Source organism: Anomalospiza imberbis, chromosome 3 (assembly GCF_031753505.1).
Source record: "Anomalospiza imberbis isolate Cuckoo-Finch-1a 21T00152 chromosome 3, ASM3175350v1, whole genome shotgun sequence".
Classification (NCBI taxonomy): Eukaryota; Metazoa; Chordata; class Aves; order Passeriformes; family Viduidae; genus Anomalospiza; species Anomalospiza imberbis.
The window spans coordinates 97,903,206-97,925,058 of NC_089683.1; the positions used below are offsets into that span (position 1 = coordinate 97,903,206).

General features: G+C 45.0%; 2 protein-coding genes across 2 annotated transcripts in view; one reads left to right on the top strand and one right to left on the bottom strand.

Moving 5' to 3' along the window:
- STUM (stum, mechanosensory transduction mediator homolog) overlaps positions 1-21,853 on the top strand; it is a 287,384-nt gene that overhangs the window by 74,442 nt on the left and 191,089 nt on the right. The window lies entirely within an intron of this gene.
- Positions 2,434-19,966, bottom strand: ACBD3 (acyl-CoA binding domain containing 3). The gene is made up of 8 exons (XM_068185954.1): positions 19,693-19,966; positions 12,628-12,769; positions 11,448-11,588; positions 10,570-10,728; positions 8,980-9,154; positions 6,298-6,490; positions 5,346-5,630; positions 2,434-4,507 (listed from the first exon to the last, which is right to left on the bottom strand). Exons 1-8 carry the CDS (start codon positions 19,949-19,951, stop codon positions 4,296-4,298), a joined length of 1,566 nt encoding a protein of 521 aa, XP_068042055.1. The 5' UTR covers positions 19,952-19,966; the 3' UTR covers positions 2,434-4,295.

Genomic DNA, 21,853 nt, shown 5'->3' on the forward strand with positions numbered 1-21,853 from the left:
GACCCCACAGCAGAGCCTGTTCCACATGCCCTAAAGGCTGCCCCAGGCATCTTTAATGGCCGTGCAGGTATTTCACTAATGGTGCTGGCAGAGGGCCCAGCATTTGTTCTGCTGTGTGAGCAGGGGCCGCTCTCCTGCCCACAGGTCACGCAGAGAGCAGGGGGAGAGCCTGTGCTCCAGCATTCCTGGGCAGGCAAGGTGCCAGCAGCCCTGGATGTGCTTCCAGGACACTCCTGCCACGCCAGGGCATGCAGCCGCAGCAGGGAAGGAGCTGCAAGCAGGCCTGGAGGGGCCGCACAGCAGCTCAGACATCCCTGGGGAAAGGGAGTGGTGAACTGACTGTCCAGGCCAAGGGAATTTTTCCACTCAGAGCTGCTCCTCCATCAGGGGAGCACAGCCAAAGGGAATTTTTGCTCAAATGCGCTGTGAGGGATAAAACATCAAAGCTCCTACTGAGCCTCAGCACAGGCAGCTGGCAGGTCAGGTGAGAGCTGTGCCCACCACCCAGCAGCTGCTTCCTTCAAACATGCACCAAAGCTGAAGTCCAGCGCCGAGGAAAACACTAAACTCCAGAGAAGTGGAGGCTGAAGTAAGGAATTACTCCTCCAAATCTGACCACTGGTGAGCCAGGCCACTGTTGACCCCTGAATAAAAGGAGCAGGTTTCTCACCAGTTTCATGGCGGAGATGGCACAAGATGAAAATAACGGGGGACGGGAGAAGAATTTATTACAGAGAACCAGTGTTGCATTGTTTTTCCTCATTCCTTGCACATTTTATATTTTTAGGATACCAGATGATAACTTTGCAGGTGCAATATCTATATTGCACAGACATATCTATATCTGTACTAGTCCAAGCAGTTTCATACATTTCTTTAAGCCAGTCTGATGTTTCAGTAAAACTTCTGATGTCCAAAAGGGGCAGGCCTCAGATAAGCAGTATTCAGGGAAAGATTTGGGATGGCATTTCATGCCTTGCTTAATCTTCCAGTACATGGTGGTGGGTGTAGCTGTGGTGTGAGTTAACAAGTTTTATTTTTAAAGCAATGGACTCAAAAGCAGGTAGCTGACATTTGTAAGCTGCCCTCTGAACCCAGCTGTGGGTGCAAGCTGCTCACACCAGAGCCCAAGGCAGGGATGCTGCTGTCACAGAGCATGGGGCTCACGTTAGCACAGGGTCTGGCACATCTCTCTGGCAAATAAAGCAGTTAAATTTGTCCCTTTGACAGCAGAGCCCCGAATCTGATGACCCTGCCCACTACAGTTATGTCAAAGGTGCATCCAGCTGCCCTAAACCACAGCCTCTCATCTGTGACTGCCAAAGCCAAGTACAAGCAGAAAGTGCTCAAAGCCAAGGGCTGGGAAGGACAGGAAAGGGGATAAGCAAGGATCATTTCACAGAGCAGACAAGTGGCTTAATTAGGAAGTTGTTTTGAGCACACTGCTTATCCTTCTGGTACAAAAGCCAAGGAAGACCACGCCTTGCTGTCTCCCACCAACGTGCCTCAAAGAACCTGTTCTAACAATGTTTTTTCCCTGGGATTATTTAGCTTTTTCTCAAAGGACCAGTGTATTCAGAAATGAGCTTTGTCAAGCTGTTGATGTTGTGTCACCTGGAGTCACTGCCAGTGACTGTTCATTCCACAAAGTGTTTATAGTAACTCTTGTGGAAGGGAGCTGCCCAAAGTGAGCTGTGAGGAGCACAGTGCTTCCCTTCCAGTTGGGGAAAGGGGAATTTATACATGTATGAGACAGGTAAAATAGAAATAGGCTCAACTGGGGCAGGCTTGCTGCTGCAATTACTTTGGTTTTCAAGGCACTTGCACATTTCATGTGAAATGAGCCATTAGCATAGCCAGACTATAGTACATTGAACTTCTCAGCATCTTGCTTCTCATAGCACAGCACTTGCTTTGCTCTCTCTGAAGAGAATTCTGCTCCCCAGGTAAACTCTGGGACCAAACTAGGACACATCCTAGCCTCAGCTCCAGGATAAGCTGCTTACCAGGAGCAGCTAAGCAGTAAAAAGTGACTGACACAAACCTCAGCATAACTTGCCTTTTTGCCTCTAGGTCCTTGCTTTTTGTCTTGTTTCAGTCTAAATCGTGCATGGCCCTCTCTCTTGCCCTCTGGGTGAGGGATTGCAGGACTCTCTCGGAGGAGAGAGCTTACAGGTTTTAACTGCCCACATCCAACCCCTCCTGCTACCCACTCAAAGCCCAAAGAGACGATGCAGTTCAAGCTGGGCTCTTCCAGTACTGACAGATGGCCCCATGCAGCGAGCCAGTGACATTCCTGGGCAGAGCCTTGGACCACAGTGTGAGCACGGTGCTGAACCTCTGAACATGAGAGAGATGATGACAAGCTTATCTTAGCTCAAGAGCCATACACAGCAATGCCAAAGTTTGCAAATTAATAAAAAGCCAACAGCATTACAGATAAATGTATTTTAATTAGGATTAAATACTATCTCAAGGTATCTTGAAATCGCACTTTTACTGTACTATCAACAGCCAGAGGCAATAAAAAAAAGTCTGAAAATGTAGAAGTTCTAGCATCCAACACATGACAGTAAGTGCTGCCATTTAAAGCGACAAACACCGCTCCCAAGAACAGATATTCTTTAGAGGAAGAAGTTGTAACATTTTTGTATGGACAAAAAAAAAAAAAAGTAATTTGAAGACCAGAAGAAATATATTAGTGCCTGCCTTTTTAAAAGGGTTTTTTTTTGTTGTTTTTCCTTTTTTTTTAACATTAAATACAGTTTTCTTTAAAAGCAAGGTACTTTCTAAATTCATGGTTTATATACTGTATGTACAAGAGCAGAACATTGTACAGTGTTTTTGGATAAAGCAGCACTAACTAGCTGTAAGCTGGTACGGTGTTGCTGACCCAAAAAGCAAGGTGACAAGTTAAGCACTCTAGGAGAAGTATCTCCACGGTTGGTATGAGAAAAGTAAAGTATCATGTATGTACAAAGTGACCGTTCACACAAACCCCGCCAAGTCAGCATCGTTTGCCGTGGAACTGCACATGCTGCAGCTGATCAATGGAAGCCTGACTGCAAGAGCTGGTCTGAGACCCAAAGCAACCATTTCCTTTCAGTAACAAGGTGCATCACCCATGCAGAGAGCACTTGCACAAGTCATTATTGCAACAGTCACCCCTGGGCTCCGGGGGAGTGGGTTCTTACTGCAGCCTCAAGCCAAGGGACACCTGCAATGTTTTTTCACTTTACAAAATACAAAACGCCCCAACCAAACCGTAAGAAATTGAGATTAAAGCTACGTTAAGTATCTGTATGTGCACCTGGCCTTTCTGCCCACAGTTACAAATTAAAGCAGAAAGTTTGCACCCCACTATCACCAGTTAAGACTAAAAGGGAGTGGCAGTGATTTCCATCATTAGTGCAACATTAACTCCTATACTCTACCAAAGTGACTGACTGCTCTCCAGGCACAACATGCATATTCAGGTCTTACAAAACCGGTTTCAAGTTTGTAGCCTTGTAGTTTTTTTTTTTTGTCTACCCCATTAAAAACCCCATTAAATTCAGGAGTAGTCTGTGTCCTGTTCGAAGTCAATTGCATCAAAATACGGCTTTTATTCTAGGGTTATCAGTGGGGCAGAGATTAAGGTTCTTCTTGTTACACATACTCTTAAATATCATTCAGCTTATGCCTTCAGAAGAGGTTATTCGCTGTACTTTCAGGATGTTGTTCATCCTTGTCTTACACTCTGCACTGGTTTAAGGAACTGAATGTTTCTTCTTTGATGAGGACAGAAGTGAGACAACTTGTTTCTAAACTGCATAAACTTAAAGTTTCAAGTTTTAATGGTGTAAAAAATCTGACATTCAATTACAGTTAAGAGAAACTTGCTACACAGCAAACTGCATCCAAATCTACCAGTTACTGATGGGACCTTTAAATTAACCATCAACAAGTTATTCAAGGCATCCAGACCTGGAAACATCAGATCACCCAGCCAGTGAGCCAGCAACTCCCTCCCCCTTTTTCATGAGGCTTTAACAAGTGCAATGGATGCGACCTCAGCACTGGAGCAATGACTCCAATCCCCAAAAAGGTTAGGGAGATCCTGTGTTAAGCCCAATGCAATATGCATTAGTGTCATGGAGCAGGAAGATCCCAGTGTCTACTTGTTAAAAGTTCACACAAACCATACAGATACAGACAGGATGAAACACAGACTCAAAAGGATCCATTATGCTTGAAGAAAATTCCAAATAAAATGACATCTTCTGCACAGCCCAGCCTCAGACACAGCCACACCTTTATCTAGTATAATAAACTCTGTAGTAAACTGTTTTTGACCTCCATAGAGAGTAGGAGTTGTCAAATTTAAGAAGATAAACTCCTCTCCCTGGGTACTGGTGGCTGCCAGCATACACTTCTTCGTGACAGTCTCGTCTGTACACAGGCACTATTTCATCTAGCTGAGGCTTGTTGGCATTCTTTTTGGCTTTTTCTTCACTGCTAGTATTTTCTGCAAGGGAAAAAAAGAGGTGTCAGTGAACATGGGTGGATGCTTTATGAAAGAAAGTCAGACTAATCTCTAGGGGACTAGGCCCTCTTTGTTAGTTTAGGAATGAGAGGAGATGCAGGGATTCATACCAAGGCTGGGGCTGAAGCACTCAGAAGCAGGAGCGACAGCAAGCATGCTCATTTTATCATGATTTTAACAGCTTGATATTAAAACTCACCACACCCATCTCCCCAGCACAACCAGGTCAGTTTGTGGAGATGCCAAACTCTAGTTTTCAGTACAACAATCACCCACCACTGATGTGCCATACTGACCAGCACAGATTACTTGGTAGTGATTCCCAAAAAGCCACTGCCTCCTAGGTCAGGGCAGCTCCTTCCAAGCAAATCGCATGCTCATTTCACATTTTTGTGAGGCTACGCTAGCCTCCTCCACAGGCAAAGGCTGTGACCACTGTCTCAGCCACTAACAGGACTTGCTCTCTGAGGCTGTTTTGCTGCAGCCTCAAGGAAACTTCCTCCCCAGAAACATCTCTTGAACAGGACAGGATTGTTCCCAAGGTTTCAGAGTGCAGATCCACTGTGCTCTGTTACAGCATGGGTTTCAGTTTACTGAGTAGCTGACTTAGGAAAAGGATTTCCCCAGCCTCAGCTGCTTTAACCTGTCTGTGACCCGAAGAGGGGACTGAAGTTACTTGCAGAACTGCAGCTGCTAGTCAAAATTGAAAACATGACTCCAGCCAGATGGAAGCCAGGGAAAGCAGGAGATTACACAAGACCATCAGTGGGGGTTTCCCTCACAGCAAACCCTGATAGTTCACCTACATTAGCATGCTTACCTTCCTCTTCCTCCTCATCATCACTGGACTCGCTGACATGCACACTGACTGCAGTATTAGGGGAGTCTGTCCATTCAAAATACACCCCAAAACCAATGTCATAATTGTCTGTAGCAAACTCCCAAAAGAGGTAAGACCCCTCTTCATGAGTTGGGACTCTGACTGTAACCACTTCTCCTCGGCCCACTGTGATCACAGAGTCTGCATCCTGACGGATTTTTTCCTTGAAGTCTTTGATCTGGGGTCGTGTCCACATGGATGGGGCAGCGATCACTGGGACAGAATCTGGAGACAGGGGAGGAAATACTCCAGTTAGGCTTTGTTTCAGTTATTTATGCTGCATACTTAAGTGTGTGCCTGAGGAGTACTTGAGGGCCCCAAACATTAAAGCTGCTTCCAGGTAATTTTTTTTTAACAGAAGAAGCAAGTTTCAGCTCTGAAAAGATGTATGAACCAGTGCAAATTTAGGTATAATGCTACTAAATGCTACCAGCTCACCCATCCAGCACATTTAAACCAACAGTGCTTATGCAGAAAAGCCTCAGAAGGCAAATGTACTGCTACAGGTGACAGGTTTATCTTGCACAGAACCCTTCACTGGAAGGATCTTGAAACAGCTCTGACCCAGTTCAAATAAAACTGAGCATATTTCTGCCCAGAACAGCTTTGTGCTAGAACTTTTACACCCCTTTCCTTCAAGTCTAGAGTGACAGGAGGTTCTGGATCCCATCAACTTTGCTGAAATGCTCCTCCTTCCCTCCCCTCCCAAAGCTGACCTTTGTCTATGCAGTATTATTCTCTCATGAGAGACAGCAGTCCTAGGAATCAAACCTAGCTTTTCCATAGGCAGATGAAGCCAAACACAGAACCACAGTAATACTATTTAAGACACCTGAATCCTAAGAAAGGCTTTTGCTATTTCTTTTTAATTAAGAAATTCAGCTAGTCCCACCTTTTGGTCCATTCTCCAGTGCTTCTTCCAAAACCTCTGGATCCAACTCTTTTTCAGAGCTGTCTGCATGTGCACTGGCCTGCCCATTAATGGATGGCGTGTCCCCTGGGGCAGGGGTGTTCACCTTCGATGCAGTAGTTAGGGGTGTCCCTGTTGCTGCCACCACTGCATCCTGCTGCTTCTGTAAGGCTGCCTAAAACAACAGGAATTTAAGTCAAGTACAACCAAACTCTCCCAAGATGCCAGTTTTACACCTTTCAGCAGAAGGTATAAAGACAATTTAAAGAAAAAACCTCCCCCTTCACCCTACAAGGGGGCTTGACCCAAAAGACCAGAAGCAGCACACATTAACCAGCTACATCTACTCAGTCCCAAGGGATGTGAAGTCACTTGGCTCTAGGCTGGTGGATATAACCTGAACAAAAAAAAATTTCAACTTTCAAATTAATTATGGTACACACAAACTCTTGCATTTAAGTATGGAAGTTTTTCATTCCTGTAATATTTCTGTCAAAGTTGGAAGTTTGACTTGTTTGCTGGTTTTTGTTGTTTTTTTTTTTTTTTTTTTTTTTTTTTTTTAATTGGCTGGGAGGGTTCCATCCAGCCTGAGCTCACCCTGGTCTAAAAAGAGCTGACTATTGAAGGTCTGTTAGCTACTTGCCAATTTATGAGTTAAACAGAGAACTCTCTTGAGCAGCCTCCCTGTCCCTTGTTATCAAGCCCAGAGAGACAACACAAGGCTTTTTTGTTGGGACAGGGAAAAGATATAAGTGGCAGTGCCACTTTAAAGGATAACCCAATAATCACAAGATTTTGATGAGCAAATAGGTATCCGGAAGGAATATGAAGACAATATAGAAAAAATATCAGTTAAGATTTTAAATTTAAGCAATTGCACAGATGCTGTCCAGATTTCACTATCTACTACAGCAGTTTTGTGCACTGAGAGAAAGTGCACAAAAGTGCGAACTTTCCTACTTAACAATTGCACACAGCCTTTCCAAGATTAATTGCATCAGAAGCTGATCTGTAAGCAGAACAGCACTTTCTAACCGCACTAACAGATCCCAGGGCACCTGACTCACAGGCATCCAAATGAAGAATTCCTCAGAAGTGTTACAGAAGCTACACGAGGGAAGCCCAAAGAGTAATTATAACAGGGGAGAAAGTCTCTGCCTTTCCTACACCACCTCAGCTCCATCCAGTTGTGGTTTGGCTTAGAAGGGAGCTGTAAAGATCATCTAATTCCACACCCCTGCCATGGGAATGGACACCTTCCACTAGACCAGGCTGCTAAAAGCTCCATCAAACTTTTTCATGAACACTTCCTACGATGGGCTTCCACAGCTTCTCTGGGCAATCTGTGCCAGTGTCTGACCACCCTCACTGTGAAAAAAAAAAAAGTCTTCCTTATGCTCACTCTAGACCTACACTCTTGCAGATGAAAACTTTTGCCCCTCGTCCTGTCACTAGACGCCCTGGTACAAAGGTCCTTCTTTGTGTTTCTTACAAACCCCCTTTAGGTACTGAAAGGCTGCAGTGAGGTTTCCCCAGAACCGTCTCTTCTCCAGGCTGCACAGCCCCAGCTCCCTCAGTCTCTCTCCATAGTAGAGGTGCTTCAGCCCTCTGAGCATCTTCGTGGCCTCCTATGGACTTGCTCCAACAGGTCCACATCCTTCTTATGCTGGGGACCCCAGAGCTGGATGCAGCACTGCAGATGGGGCATCATGAGAGCAGAGCAGAGGGGCAGAATCATCTCTCTCCCTCAAACTTCTGGCCACACTTGTTTTCCTGCATCCCAGGAAATAAATTACTTCCTGAGCTGCAAAATCCATTGCCAGCTCATATCCAGTGTTTCACTCAGCAGTCCAGCTCTGCAGGACAACTCTCAACCCATTCACCCCCAAGACTGTACTGATAACTGAGGAGTGCCCTGAGTTGACCCACTGCAGGGGCCTTGTTGAACTTCATGAAGCTCACATGGTTCCTTTCATTTGATATTTTTTACTGAGGGCATCAGCCTCCACAAAATACAAATGACTTAACAAGAAATCAGTTACTGAACTTTAGGTCTTTAGCTCAAGAACAGACCTCAAGCTGGCAGCTACAGTCTGTCCTCCCACCCAAATCACGAGCAGCTTATTGCAGGCAAGCAACTTCATCAGCTGTTAGTACGTGATGAAGTCAGGCAATAGGTGCAGAAGGAGAGAGAAGTCAGCAGTGATCAGGCTGGCAGGGAAAAGCAACCTCCACCCCAGCAGTGCTGCTACAGTGCTGCATATGCATGCTCAGCTAGAACCACAACCTGCCGCTCTGCACTGATCTTCAGGAGAGTCACCTGCAGAGGTCTGTTCATGCTCAGATGCACTGGTGTGTCATTAAATTACACACACACATCACCAACGCTGCAGCACAGCAGCTCACATTTCATCTCTAATAATAATACTGAACCAAGTCATCAGTAAAGAATGCTTAGTGTTTTCTTAATTAACAGCTGCTTCAGAAAACTACTCCAAAAGATGAAACAAATAAAGGGGCTTTGGTGCTTGAATCTGAAGCAGCATTAGTCACTAGCAGGGTAGCTCTCCCTGTGGCAATTATCTTCCCAAGGAGATAACAGCAGACACATTAATACGTCCCAGTGACAGCCTGGGACACAAAGCCCAGGTTGCCCAGCCATACCTGCTGCTGTGCGAGCTGGACCTGGTAGAGCTGCTGCATGTACTGCTGGTAGTGCTGCTCCTGGAGCTGCCGGATGAGGATCTGCTGCTGCTCGTAGTTGCCGGGATACTGCTGGGCCGCGTACTGCTGGAACTGCACGGCCGTCTGCGAGTTCAGCGCTGCCATGATCTGCTGCCTGCACAGCACGGGGAGCACAGCACGGCCTCACCAACAGCTCAGGCACCGGGCAATCCCTGCCTTAGCTGCCTTGGGGGCCACTTAGAGCACTTAATTCCATTCTGCAAAACCCAATCAAAATACATCTACGTGATGGAACAGAACCCCGAGCTAACGCAGATGTGGCTTTTGCCTGAAAATACACTGAGAACATAAAGAAGGGAGCAACGTTTTCTACCCATTGTTTGGAAACATCAAATGTTAAAACAACAAGAGCTCTTACGTAATTCCTGATCTGTAGTCTGATAGAGAGGCAGTGCTATACAAAACCCACGACTGAATTTCTCAAACAAGCAAAGGAAAAACCCCACATATCCCTTTTCCAGAAACCATCCTTCCAGCAGACCTTCTATAAATATTGGTAGGAACAAATCTGCTGGCACAGCACACCAAGGCTTTTTGGTGACTCTAAGAAAAACACACCACATAACTATCTTAGTTTTCCTGGTCAGTATGCAAACAAATATGAAAAACATGACAGTGGCCTAATCCATGAATTAAAAAAAAAAATGCTGCCAGATGGGGCATCTGCATCTCCAGTAAACTCAACTGCTGAAACTTCAGGAGGAACACATGGGTTACATATACACAGGCTGTTTTTCTCCTCTCTCCAAAGAGCTAACAGAAATCCTATGGCTAAATGACAAGATAGATCAAGGGCCTGTCTCATGTTACGTCTGTCAGTGACCAGCTATCAGTGTTTCAGAGGAAGGAAGAAGTATCACACAATTGCAAGAAAAATTCTTTCCTTCTCACTCTTCTTCCACCCCCAAAAATCACATTCTAAAGCATCAGTACTAGACTGGTCTAATATCCCAAAGAGCAGGATTTACTACTTTTCAGCAAACTATGACCAGTTTAGATACACCTGGTATCCACATTCCTTTTCTGTCTAAACTCTTTATCTCTGTAACCTGCTATGACCACTTAATACACAACTCCGATTCACATGAAAAAAACCCTCAACTTGAAGGCATACCACACTTAGTGCTACTTAGCGCTGTGCAACACTTTTTATTGAATATATATATATTCATGTCTGTCTCTTACACTTCTCTGGCTCTCACCATGTTAAACAAGCAGCAAAACTTGTGTTTTAATTATTTGCTCCCTTCTCAAAACCACTACATAGCAAGCACAGGATCTACTTCAGAGACACCCCCTGCAAAGCTATTTTTATGGCGGAAAATAGTTGCTAACTGATGTGGAACAGCTTTACTATTCTCTTAAATATTACATGTGCAAAGCCAGATCTGTGTTTTCAGCATCTGGATGTGATGGGAACAATGAAATATAATTAGAACTGTATATTCCAAGTACAGAATTGTCTCAAATGCAAGGCAGTTACTTTTAAGTGTTGTTTCCACTACTCACTTCTGCTGCTCCATGCGGAGTCGTTCCTCCTCTATTCTCCTCCTCTCCTCTTCTTCCCTTCTCAGTCTTTCCTCCTCTTCTCGCCTACGTTTTTCTTCTTCCTTTTGTAACCGCTCCCGCTCCTCCTCCTCACGTCGCCTTCGCTCTTCCTCTTCTCTTCTGCAACATCCACTCAATAAGCCATTTCAGCATTCCTACAATCCTAGGATGAGTTATTTTCAACATGCTGTAACCTGCCTTTTGCCTGCCCAGTGAGGTTTTTGGTCCAGTACCATCTCCTCACACTTAAATTGGCCTGGAGAAGTGGCTTACTGGACACACGAAAAAATCAGATTACTGCAGAGTCTTACTGCACTCAGCAGCATGACAAAGGTAAATTCTGTGTTACAATTTGATATTCATGCTAACCTGTTACTATGCCACCTGTATAGCAGAAAAAATTGCCTGGAAGCTTTAAAGACATCTTCCAAGCTTTCACACATGTTCAGTAATGATGTGGATACTATGGTTTAATAATCACACCTGGAAGCAATAATAAGGCAGCCTTCGTCAAGCTGCTAACCCATATTAGAAGAGAAGGTTAAAAGTGACAATTTAATATTCTCTGTATACTTAGTCCACAGACATATCAGGACAGACATTTTGTGAAGCATTTCTTCTTAAGCAGATGACAGTATCAGCAAAATTTTTAAGACTCCTGAACAACCACCCATTACTGGCAAAGTAGAAAGGCTTAAAGAGATCAAATGGTACCACAGCCACCTAAATTTCAAGCATTTCCCTTCCCAAGACAACTCCAACCTAAGCTAGCTGTGATACTGTCCACAGACCAAGAGTTACACACTCCACAGATGCCAACACCAAAGCATCCACGTTACCTTTTCTTTTCTTGTTCTTCTTTCTCTATCTTGTGGGAAGTAACATACGTTGAGAACAAGTGGCAGCACCTATGTAGGAGCTTGACAAATTCTGTCATAGCTTTTTGCTTTGACATGTTTCCAAGGGCAGCCCATTCCTTCCTGAGAGAGAGAATTCAGCTGAAACAACAGACTCAACTCTTTTTAAGTCAGTAGTGAGTGCTGACAACCCAGCAAAGAAAAGAAAGCTGGAAGACCAGGAACCAAATATTATCATTTGCAGTTTCAGAGAATCAACAACTTCTTCCCAAAGGCAGTACAATGTTCTCTTCTGCCTGCAAAATGTTCTCTTTTCTTCTGTCTTTCAAATAGACATAACTCAGCTCTTACATGAAATTTCATACATCCCATCAACTCTACTTTGAATTCTGAACTATGTCCAAAAACTTTCCAGCTGCAAGTGAACCTGAAGTATTTTTCTAACCTCCTTCCACTCTAGTTTGTGGAAAAAAAAGTATATATTTTCCTGAATGAACAAACATGGTAACAACTATTGATTACAGCACTTCAGTTGGTTCAAAGAAACCGCCTTGTTCTTTCTAAGAAAAGCTGCATCCTTTTGTGCAAAAGCAGTGCACTGGGTCCACCTCAGAGAAGCCGCTGCTGTGTTGCACATTGCTTTCACTCTAGAACACTAAAAAGAGCAACAATGAACATGAGAAGTGCAGCCTGAGCTGCAAGCAACACAAGAGACATACCTGAGACTTCCCAGGTCTCATGAAAGATTTACTCAGGGTTTGAATGCATCAGGTTTTAATTTTCTGACTTCAGAAATTATCATGGTGTTAGGACAAGCTGTGGTAAATGCTTCTACCACTGGCAAAAGCCTTGGCCTGCTGTAGCCATGGTGTGGAGTTCAGATGAAACAGGGGCCTGCACATTAATGCATCTTAAACTGCTATGAGAAACTGGACTGTCAGCAGAGCAGCTTCTAGCGTGGTTGAAAAAAAAACCCAATAATCTTCTGTTAGCTCCAGTACTGAACTGTGACTCACACTTCTAAGATGCATTTGAAGAGGCCACTTTCACTTTCCACTAGCACAGACACTTGAGATAACCCACATAGTTGTAGAAATTGGATGATGTTATCTTCGCACAGGAAAAGCAGAGTTAAGACCAACAAAAGCAGCAGCCCTTTTACCTTCTATCATTCCCCAGCACATCAAAGAATCCAACTTCAGGGCAAGTGTCAGGGTTGTAAGGTCCCAGCAGAACCTGCTTGTGCAGTGCCACAAGTTTGAGCTTTTCTTCATATGTTGGATGAAAGGCTTTGCCATCTTTTTCTGTAGTGGAAAAAAAATAATTTTCACTATTGTGATTAAGCACAGAATATAAATGTGTTGCATAACCATTACCATGATTTCCACCATAAAAAAAAGAGAAAAAAGTTGAGTCACAAAAGATTAGACAAATTAAGTCAGTTCTATTTAAAATATAAATCTGTCCAGAAGAAAGACATCTATTTCAGCTAATGAAAACTTCAGTGTGGAGTGCTTTGCAGCCCACTATCTACAGTCAGTCATCACATAGATATTTACATTAATTTGTTGAACATCACACCATATGGATCTATATCTTCAAAATATTTTAAAACCTTAACTGAATTAAAATGTGTCTGCCAAGTCTACTCTAGTGTGCACAGAATGGATTTCCACAAAGACGCGATGCTAGCTTTATAAACTGCTCTCCTTTCATGCTCTTCACATTGATGAAAGCAGAACAACCAAGGTTAAAGGCAAGGACAACTGCAGAGAGGAAAAATTAAGAGTCAAGGAGAGTTTTCCTTGAGGGAATACAATTGCTGCCCTTGGCCAAGGCAGCTGGAACAGCCCCTCACAATGAAAAGCCTTGCAGCTGACTCCATCAGCTCGAACACATACAGTGAACTCTGACAATAAGAAGGCAACATAAGCCTGACAATGTTCCAGTGGCTCCACAGGAAGATCTTCTGAAGCATTCCCAGTTAGATCCCACCATGCTTTTACTGGTAAGAAGATACTTGCATTGATTTAAAATTATATATGAATTAGTCAGTTAGGACTTACCTCAACACGTTTAAATTGTCAAAACAAATCAAACAAACAGGCATTGCTGTGTGTGACTACACTGCACATTAAAAAGAAGACATTTTTCTTGAACAGGAAAAGAGATAAATAAGCATCTCCTTTTGGAAGGAGAAATGAGGAAGCTACTACCAGAGGTAAAAGACAGTCACTTCCCACGACAGCACTGCTCTCCATGTAACTGGGTGCTGGAGACAAAGCTTCCACTCATTCCCAGTTCTCCTTCAGAGCAAGGTGTTTACAACCCTAAATTGAACAGTCCACACCTAAATTTCAGGCTGACACATACTGCAAAATTGCTTGGCTGACACTTGTCAACAGTTATTAACAGGAAAATAAGTGAATCTTAGAACTAGAGTGGAAGGAAAATACCCCTACTACAGTATTGAAAAATTCAGAGCAAATACCTCTGGAAACCAGAAACAATCCTAGGGGAAAGTGCTTGCAGGTCACAGCAAGACATTCTATTTTTGATAGAGAAGGTTCAGTACACTGCTGGACTTTCTCAGCTGAAACATCACAAGGAACTACTACATCCATGCCATTTATTTTGAAGCCACAGTCAAATGATTAGGAAGGCAAATATTTAATTACTTATTATCCATTCCTAGAAGTCCACATCACTGTTGCAGAATTTCAAGTATTTGCTCTTGTCCCAGTGTCACACAACCTTGCAGCAAATATAACTGCCAGCTTCAAAAACAGAAGCATTTCTCCCCAAAAATATCTACTTCCAAAAATATCTGGTGGGGTAGGAAAGGGGGGGGGAATGTAAAAACTGAAACAGAGTTTACTCAGTGTATACAATGAAAGGATAAGAGGTAGCTGACACAAATGGAAGAAATGCCACTTAAGCATTTTTATGGGGTTTTGTTTGTTTGCTTGAAGTTGTGCAAGTTTTTTTTAATGCTGGTTTTTTTTTTTTTTAATTGAGAGTGATCAAACACTGGAACTGGTTGCCTTGAGAAGTTTTTAAAGTCTCCATGATTGAAGATGTTCAAAACCCAAAGAGAGACAGTGCCACGAAGCCTGAACTGAAAAGGAGGACTAAACCTGACAATCCCCAGCAGTCCCTTCCCACCCCAAGTTTGTGATCCTTAAGGGATTCAAATCACCACATTCTGGTGAGCTTTCTACTCCTGCTCTAAGGCCTACCAAAGAGCTCTTTGGCTTTTCCTCAACTCTTCACACTTTACACTCACCTCAGAATTTACTTATTAGATAAGAAGCACTACCATTAGCCTCAATAAACAGCACTACTTTGAAATAATATTTAATATCCTAGGGCATCGTGCTACAAAGCAAGTCAATAGACAAAGGTACCACTCTGAAATTTTGCCAGGCTTCTGAGCAAAGCATGATTCTCAAGGGGTTCCTACAGCACAGTTTACTTTTCACAACCTGTGTACCTACATCTGTCTGGCAAAACACACAGCTGGTTTCTGTGCTAAACTGCAACCTAAGCCAGATAACAGCATCAGTATTTGAACTCACTCCTGAGGAGAGTTAAAGTGAAAAAACCTTCATTTCCCATGCAATGCACAGCACATCTGCATTTTCACAGAACAGAGAAGTCAGACCTCATGCCCTAATTACTGTGAGAAGCCAAAATCTGCAACAGATTGTGAAAAAGATTTTGCAAAAGAACAACAACAAACAAGATAAATAAGAGAGGGGAAAAGACAGAGGAGAAAAATACAAGACAAGCTTTCAGTGACTTGTAGATAATGTAGCTTAGAAGCAAATTATCAGAAAAACACTTGCAGCCAGTCAGACAGTGAAGTTAAGTTTCATACTAACTATTTTGCAGTTGAACTCTACAGCATAAACCGCACTGTATAATAACCCCAAAAATCAGGAATTGTTGGTGTTTAACTGAACCAGAGGACCTGAATTCATCTGCAGAGTCAAATATGCCAAAAAGAGCATTAGTGTGTCTAGACAAGTAGAAGTGCCAAATGGATCCAAGCACCCGTGAACGTGCCATTCAGGCAGGCATTACCCACACACCTCACACAGCTGGGGGAAGTGGAAGAACATCAAAGAGCTCCAGGGAACACACTGAAAAATCCAAAGGACATGCACAGCAGTAATACAGCAACTGTACCACCTTCCCTATGCCACTGGTATCCCTGACCCAGCAAGGGTAGGAAGATGCCCAGTTTTCAACCACAACAGAAAGATGAAGCTGTTACTAGTAATGTGAGGTGCTTATGGCACTGTATTATTGACATGGATTGATAAAAGCCCAAAAATTTTGACACTAAGGAGTTTAAGAAATATGCTTAAGAGATTGCATTGTGCAAGACAGTGTTACCCCTCTGTAACTTCAGATTTTTCCCCATTAGAAACATGGCACACCATGCTGCACCTTTCACTCCAACTTCACCTACTGCACCCACTCTGAATGCCTAATTCCATTGGGATATCATTCAGTTGAGTCATCTAGAAGCAGCTAGAAAACAATTTGTGAAGAGTGATTTTTCACCTCATACCTTTTAAAAGCAGAAGTCACATATGTTAATTCTATTCATTTGCAAGGTTTTAATGAGCAAGACCAAAACTGAGAAGTGTGAGGACTGAACTGCTGCCTGCAGAGCCCAATTCACTCTTAGACTCCTAATCCTCCTCTCCTGAAAGCGTGTTCTGCCTCAACAGAAGAATTACTGACTGGCCCTTCCAATTAAATATGATCAAAGCTCAACTTCACAAATGTAGATACGTTATAGGGGTTTTCATATTCTTGACAACAAGAGCCTACTTAACTTACGAATTACAATCATACCATCAAATCAGTGCTCAAAAAAAGAGGTCAAACAATTAACTGAGAAAGATGTTCTGCTGAGGTTGAAGATGCATTCTTGTTAGGGTAAGAGGAAATAACTTAGAGCAGTCAAAGAAAATTAGAGTACTTAACATTCCAGGAGAGCTTTTAGATACCAAAATGATATGGTTTGTGTACTGTCTGCTCAGATGTGCTGCACTGCAAATCACTTTAGACAGTGCATGAACACTTCAGGGACTGTCATATATTGAAGGTTGGGTGCAATGGTATTTCAATGACAGGATGTGGAAAACAACAAAGTCAGGCTGATCCAGGGAGAGATTTGCTGGCAGAGCTATGCAAGCCACCCTCTCCTGCTTCAGGACAGAGCTTGAACAGGTTACCTTCACTGGCATAACTTGTACCAGCTCAGCAAGCAGAGGAAGCCGTCAGAGACACTCCCTACTGTGCCAGATGCCCCAGGGCTCACAATTACAGGCAGTCCTAGAGACAAAGAAATGTGCAATGACTGTTCTCCACTGTAGGCTGGATCCAGCACAGTGCAGCAGCTTCTTAATGGCAGCCAAAATGCTGCTTGACCTGCGTTAGGCTTAACAGAGCAGGAAGGGAAAGAGTTCATATGGGAAAGAAGGCTCTTGTTTTCCACAGAAAAATGGACTGGAACACTGTTACCATCTATTTTCTATGCCTCTGTTATTCTGAAAAGCTCTCTTCACAAGTCATTATGTATCTTAAAAATAAAAAAAACCAAAAAAGATAGTGCACATATCCTGCACAGCCTAAGGCTTGACAGTTGAAGTGACCCAGGGTCAAGCCTTTTAGATCTGCTTTAGATTCCTCTCTATCAGAAACAGAATAAAGTAGCTTTTGAGTTTCTTTAATATCCTAGCCTAGTTTCTGTTGTGTTTTGCTCAATTGCTTATACACACTCTCACCCTGTCTTGTCTCTGAGCAACTCTGTTACCTTCAGTATGCCACCACTGACAAGTGCCAGCAGCCATTGTAATAAGCAAACTCGAAGTATTTTGATCAGATTAACCTTATCTTGTAACCCCAAAAGTTACAGACAACTCAGGCTGCACACTGAAGCAGAAAAAAAGCTGCTTAACTATCAGCACAGTTTTTAGAAGAATGGTCACAAACAAGATCTCAGCACTGACCTATTAACATGGGCCACCCTTCAGATAGATCTGTTGCCTCTTGAAGTACAGGAGGAATCCCTGTTTGCTCCTTGGCATGCACAGGGCTGCTAACCAAGCGTGTCCACTCCCACAGTTGTTCTGACAGCATGAAAATAATTTGGAAATGAGACCACTTATTTTTGGAGCTGTGCAGATATAGAACAAGCTGGAAGAATCAGTAACCCAAAGTATTGCAAGCTCCTGTAGCTCCCCATCAGATCTATAAATAAAAATCTTTGTGTTATGCCACTTTTAGGAAAAAATCTACAGATGAAATGATGGGCAATGACTTTGTGTGAGTTATTCCAGCCACAAGGATAAAGAAACAAAATTTTCACTGGAAAGACTGACAACACAATTGAATGGGGAAAATTATCATCTTATGAGCACAACCATGCGTTACAAGAATTTGCAGAAGGTTAAAAAAGGAGCGGAAGTAAGCTGATTTAAAAGTTTTGATTAAAAAGAACAGCAACAAAATAAAAAACATTGCTAAGAGAGCACAAGGCAAGGAACTGGAACCTACATGAATAACACCCCACAGGCTTCACCATTAGAGAGGAGATAAAGCCAGAACATAAATTCTGTTAAAATGAGATATAATAGATAGAGATTATTGCTGCATAGAAACGATATAGATAAAGTCATTCACATAACTTTTGCACTGTAAACAAAAGCTCACACTGTAAAAACAGGTTCCAGTAGAATATTCAACCCAAGACAGAAAAAGACCACAGCTGACCAAGAGAAGGAATTTGCTGCTGCAGAGACATTACTTTCTGCATCATTAAACACAACCAGAACTCTTTTAAGCAACTTCTTTTACAGAAAGAAGAAAGAGACATTGAGTACAATACTTCCACAACCTGATAAGCTCTGATACAGGAGGAAAAAAAAAGATCTTATGATCCCTCATGTTTTTTTACAGCTTAAAAAAACCCCACCTCTGTATATTAGCATGCTAACAAAATAACTGCTTTGTGGAAGGGCATCAGAACAGAGTCAAAGCACCACGGCTTAAGAAAATTGCTTAGAGCCTTACATGCTCCTAATAACTACCAGGTGCGGGTCAGTTTTGTCCTTCCAGCAGCATTTCCACCTGCCAGCAAGCGCTTGCCCTTAGAAGGGGCAGCCTCCCCGGGAGGTCATCTAACAACTGACTGCCACAAGACTGACCTTTCCAAGTGCACAGCTTGTCTTCCCTAATGCAGGCATCAGGCTGGACTCCCTGCTCCACCTGAAGCAGTGTCTGCCTGAAAGCCACAGGAGCAAAACATTGCTGAAATGTGCTCAATGCAGTGAGCACAGCTCCTCCCTCAAAACCCCACAGGCCACTTCTCCCTCCGGAGGACACGAGTGCAGCAAGGTACGTCCACCTTCCCACAGAAGCACACCTGGCTACAGGGGATCCCAGCAAAAACACTCCCGGTCTACACCTTCGGTATTTCACAGCTGCCCGCTGGGGTCATGATGGCACACAGAATCATTTAAGCTGGAAAAGACCTCTGAGACTATCAAGTCCAACTTATGAACACCATCGTGTCAATCAGACCATGGCACTGAGTACCACGTCCAGTCTTTCCTTAAACACCTCCACGGACGGTGACTCCACCACCTCCTGGGCAGCACATTCCAATGTTTAATCACCCTTTTTGTGTAGAAATTCTTTGTAATGTCCAACCGGAACTTCCCCTGGCACAGCTCAAGACTGTGTCCTCTAGTCCTGAAGCAGCAGAGCCAGCCCTGGAGCTGGCATGCTGAGGAGAGGGCACAGCACTCCCGCCAGGACCCGGGCTGTCAGCAGGCGCGGCACCGCTCACGGCGAGCGCTCCTCGCCCACGTCTGCGAGCTCTCCCTTCCCGTGCCACCGGCACGGAGCTCTGTCGCTCCGGTTTTAGGCGGGGTGCCGCACACCCCCGGCAGTGCCAGCCTCTGCTCCCGCCCCGGCTCACGTCCGGCACCAGGCGAGGCGCATCCCCGCGGGCCGCCGGGACGCGCTGCTCGTCCCGGCACACCGAGCCCTCCTGCGGCCGCCCCCCGTGGCTCTCGGGGCACCCGGGGCTCCGCCTGATCCCCGCGGCCCGGCCCGGCGGGCGATGCCGCCCGGGGCTCCCCGGTGCCGGTGGCTGCCCCGGTCCCGGGGGTGCGGTGCGAGCCGGGCCGGCTGCCGGGCTCACCTTTGAAGAAGCGCAGCGCCAGCCCGTAGAGCTCCTCCAGCGCGAAGCCCCAGCGCCGCTCCAGGCTCAGCGCCGCCTCCTCCGCCGCCTCGCCGCCGGCCTCCGCCGCGCCCGGGGAGCCGGGGCCCGCTCGGCCCCGCCCCGCCGCCGGCTCGCCCTGCGCCGGCCGCGCTTCGCAGGGCGGCACCTCGGCGTTGGGGCTCAGCGTCAGCCCGTCCACCGAAACCTCGAGCCGGTCCGAGCTCAGCACCGCCGCCATCCTCCGCCGCCTCCCACCCGCCCTCCGCCTCCTGCTCCGCTGCGGCGGCCACGTCCCGACTTCCCGTCCCCTCCGACCCGGATCTTCCGGGCCCGCCCGCGGCCCCGCCCCGCGCCTGCCGGGCCGCGGGATGCGCCGGGGATGGGGCTGGCGGCCGGCTCGTCCCCTCCCCTCCCCTCCCCTCCTTCAGGGACACTGCCTGCTCCTGCGTCTGGGCTGCAGCACCCCGGGAATCCCGGGGACGTGAGTGTCTGCGGGAGCCGCCGCTGGGCACCCTGTCCGCGCTTCTTGGATGCTTGGTTGATAATGGGTTTTCAACAGCCATATCTCCCTCGTGAGGGGAGACTGCGGGAGCTGGGCCTGTTAAGTCTGGAGACGACAAGAGTGACAGGGAATCTCATTAATAAATAAAAATATGTAAAGTGCTGAGACTTTCGGTGGTGCCCATGACAAGATGTGGAGCGATGGCAGTAAACCATAACACAAGAAGTTCCACCTCAACCTTTTGCCCTGGGGCTGGCAGAGCACTGAAACAGGCTGCCTAGGGAGGTCATGGAGTCTCCCTCTGGAGACATTCAAACCCCACCTGGATGAGTGCTGTGTCACCCGCTCCAGGTGACCCTGCTTTGGGTGATCTCCAGAATTCCCTTCCAAGCTTGATAATTCTATGATTCTGTAAAAGCCTTTTAGTCCAGCTGGAAGGTGGTGTGGAGTCTGCTGCCGACCTTCTCCTCCTCTCTCAGAAATCATCCTTTAGTCCTCACACAGGAGAGGAAAGAAACGAGCCAGAGAAAGGTAAAAAGAGCACAAGGCAATTACTTCTCCAAGAGCTGTATTTGCAATTAGCTCATTCCCTTGTGACCGTGAAACACTGCTTACAATAATACTATTATCATGTGCTGTGGAAGGGGAGAGTCGCTGCCATGCACAGCTGCAGAGGTTTATTCCCAGCTCACACAATCTTGCAGGATTGCAGGACTTCGAGAGAGACTGCGTTAGCATGGAGTGCTTTTGGTCACATTTCTCAGCCAAACCAAGATTCAGGCTGCACACCTGGGAAGTGGCACATCCCTGCCTGGTGGTTCATGAAGCCAGTGCTAAAGAAGACAGCTGCACACCTCTGCAGCCTCCTGACACTCAGGGGGGTGGGAGTCTCGCCTGTGCCCCCTTCTTGGGTTATCCCCTGAAGTTTGTCACACTGCCAAGTTTATCTGCCATTCAAAGTGGCTTTGGGTCCACCTGTTGATCTCTCAGGAATATTGAAGAAATTTCATTGTCACACTTACAAAGTGCTTAGAAGCCTTTGGGTGAAAGGGACAAGAAATGCAAAGCTTTAAATTAAATTACTTCATTTCCAGTTAGCATTTCTTGGGAGACAATGCCACTCAAGGCACTGTTTACTACACATGGGGCAGAATTTGGTTTGGATGATGAGTCACTTAAACTTCAAAATGTTACAACTAACTGGAAATCCCTTGTAGCTTCTTCACTAGTATTCTTGTTTATTGATGAATGTAACACCATATGGTTTGTTTTTTCCTGCCAAAGACTGCAGAATGAGGCTGTACCATCCCCTTTTGTTGGCTGGAGCTCTCCAGGTCTCTGTACTGACTATTTGGCGCTACCTCACAGACCAATCCAACAGCAGAAGAGATTATTTTGTCTCCTCATACAAGCCTGCACCCTGCCTTACAGGTCACTTCAGCAAACATTTAATAGTTAATTTATAAATAATTTCTATTGAAATTTCAGCTTTCAAAGTTTTGGTCTGACACATTTCCTGCTTGGCTTGAGGACTATGCACTTCATAAATATTTTCTTCTGGCATCAATTCTACACTTTAATCCATAGTTTCTGCTTTAAGAAACTGAATTCTTTATCCTTAAAATGCATCCTCAGAGT

Bases quoted from the DNA above. Each gene is read 5' to 3' on its own strand.
- ACBD3 (XM_068185954.1), bottom strand. From the start codon at position 19,951: ATGGCGGCGGTGCTGAGCTCGGACCGGCTCGAGGTTTCGGTGGACGGG. The intron at 9,155-10,569 runs GTGAGTAGTGGA...CGTGCTGTGCAG, and splicing joins CTCCGCATGGAGCAGCAGAA to GCAGCAGATCATGGCAGCGC. The intron at 6,491-8,979 runs GTATGGCTGGGC...CTGTTGTTTTAG, and splicing joins TCCAGCTCGCACAGCAGCAG to GCAGCCTTACAGAAGCAGCA.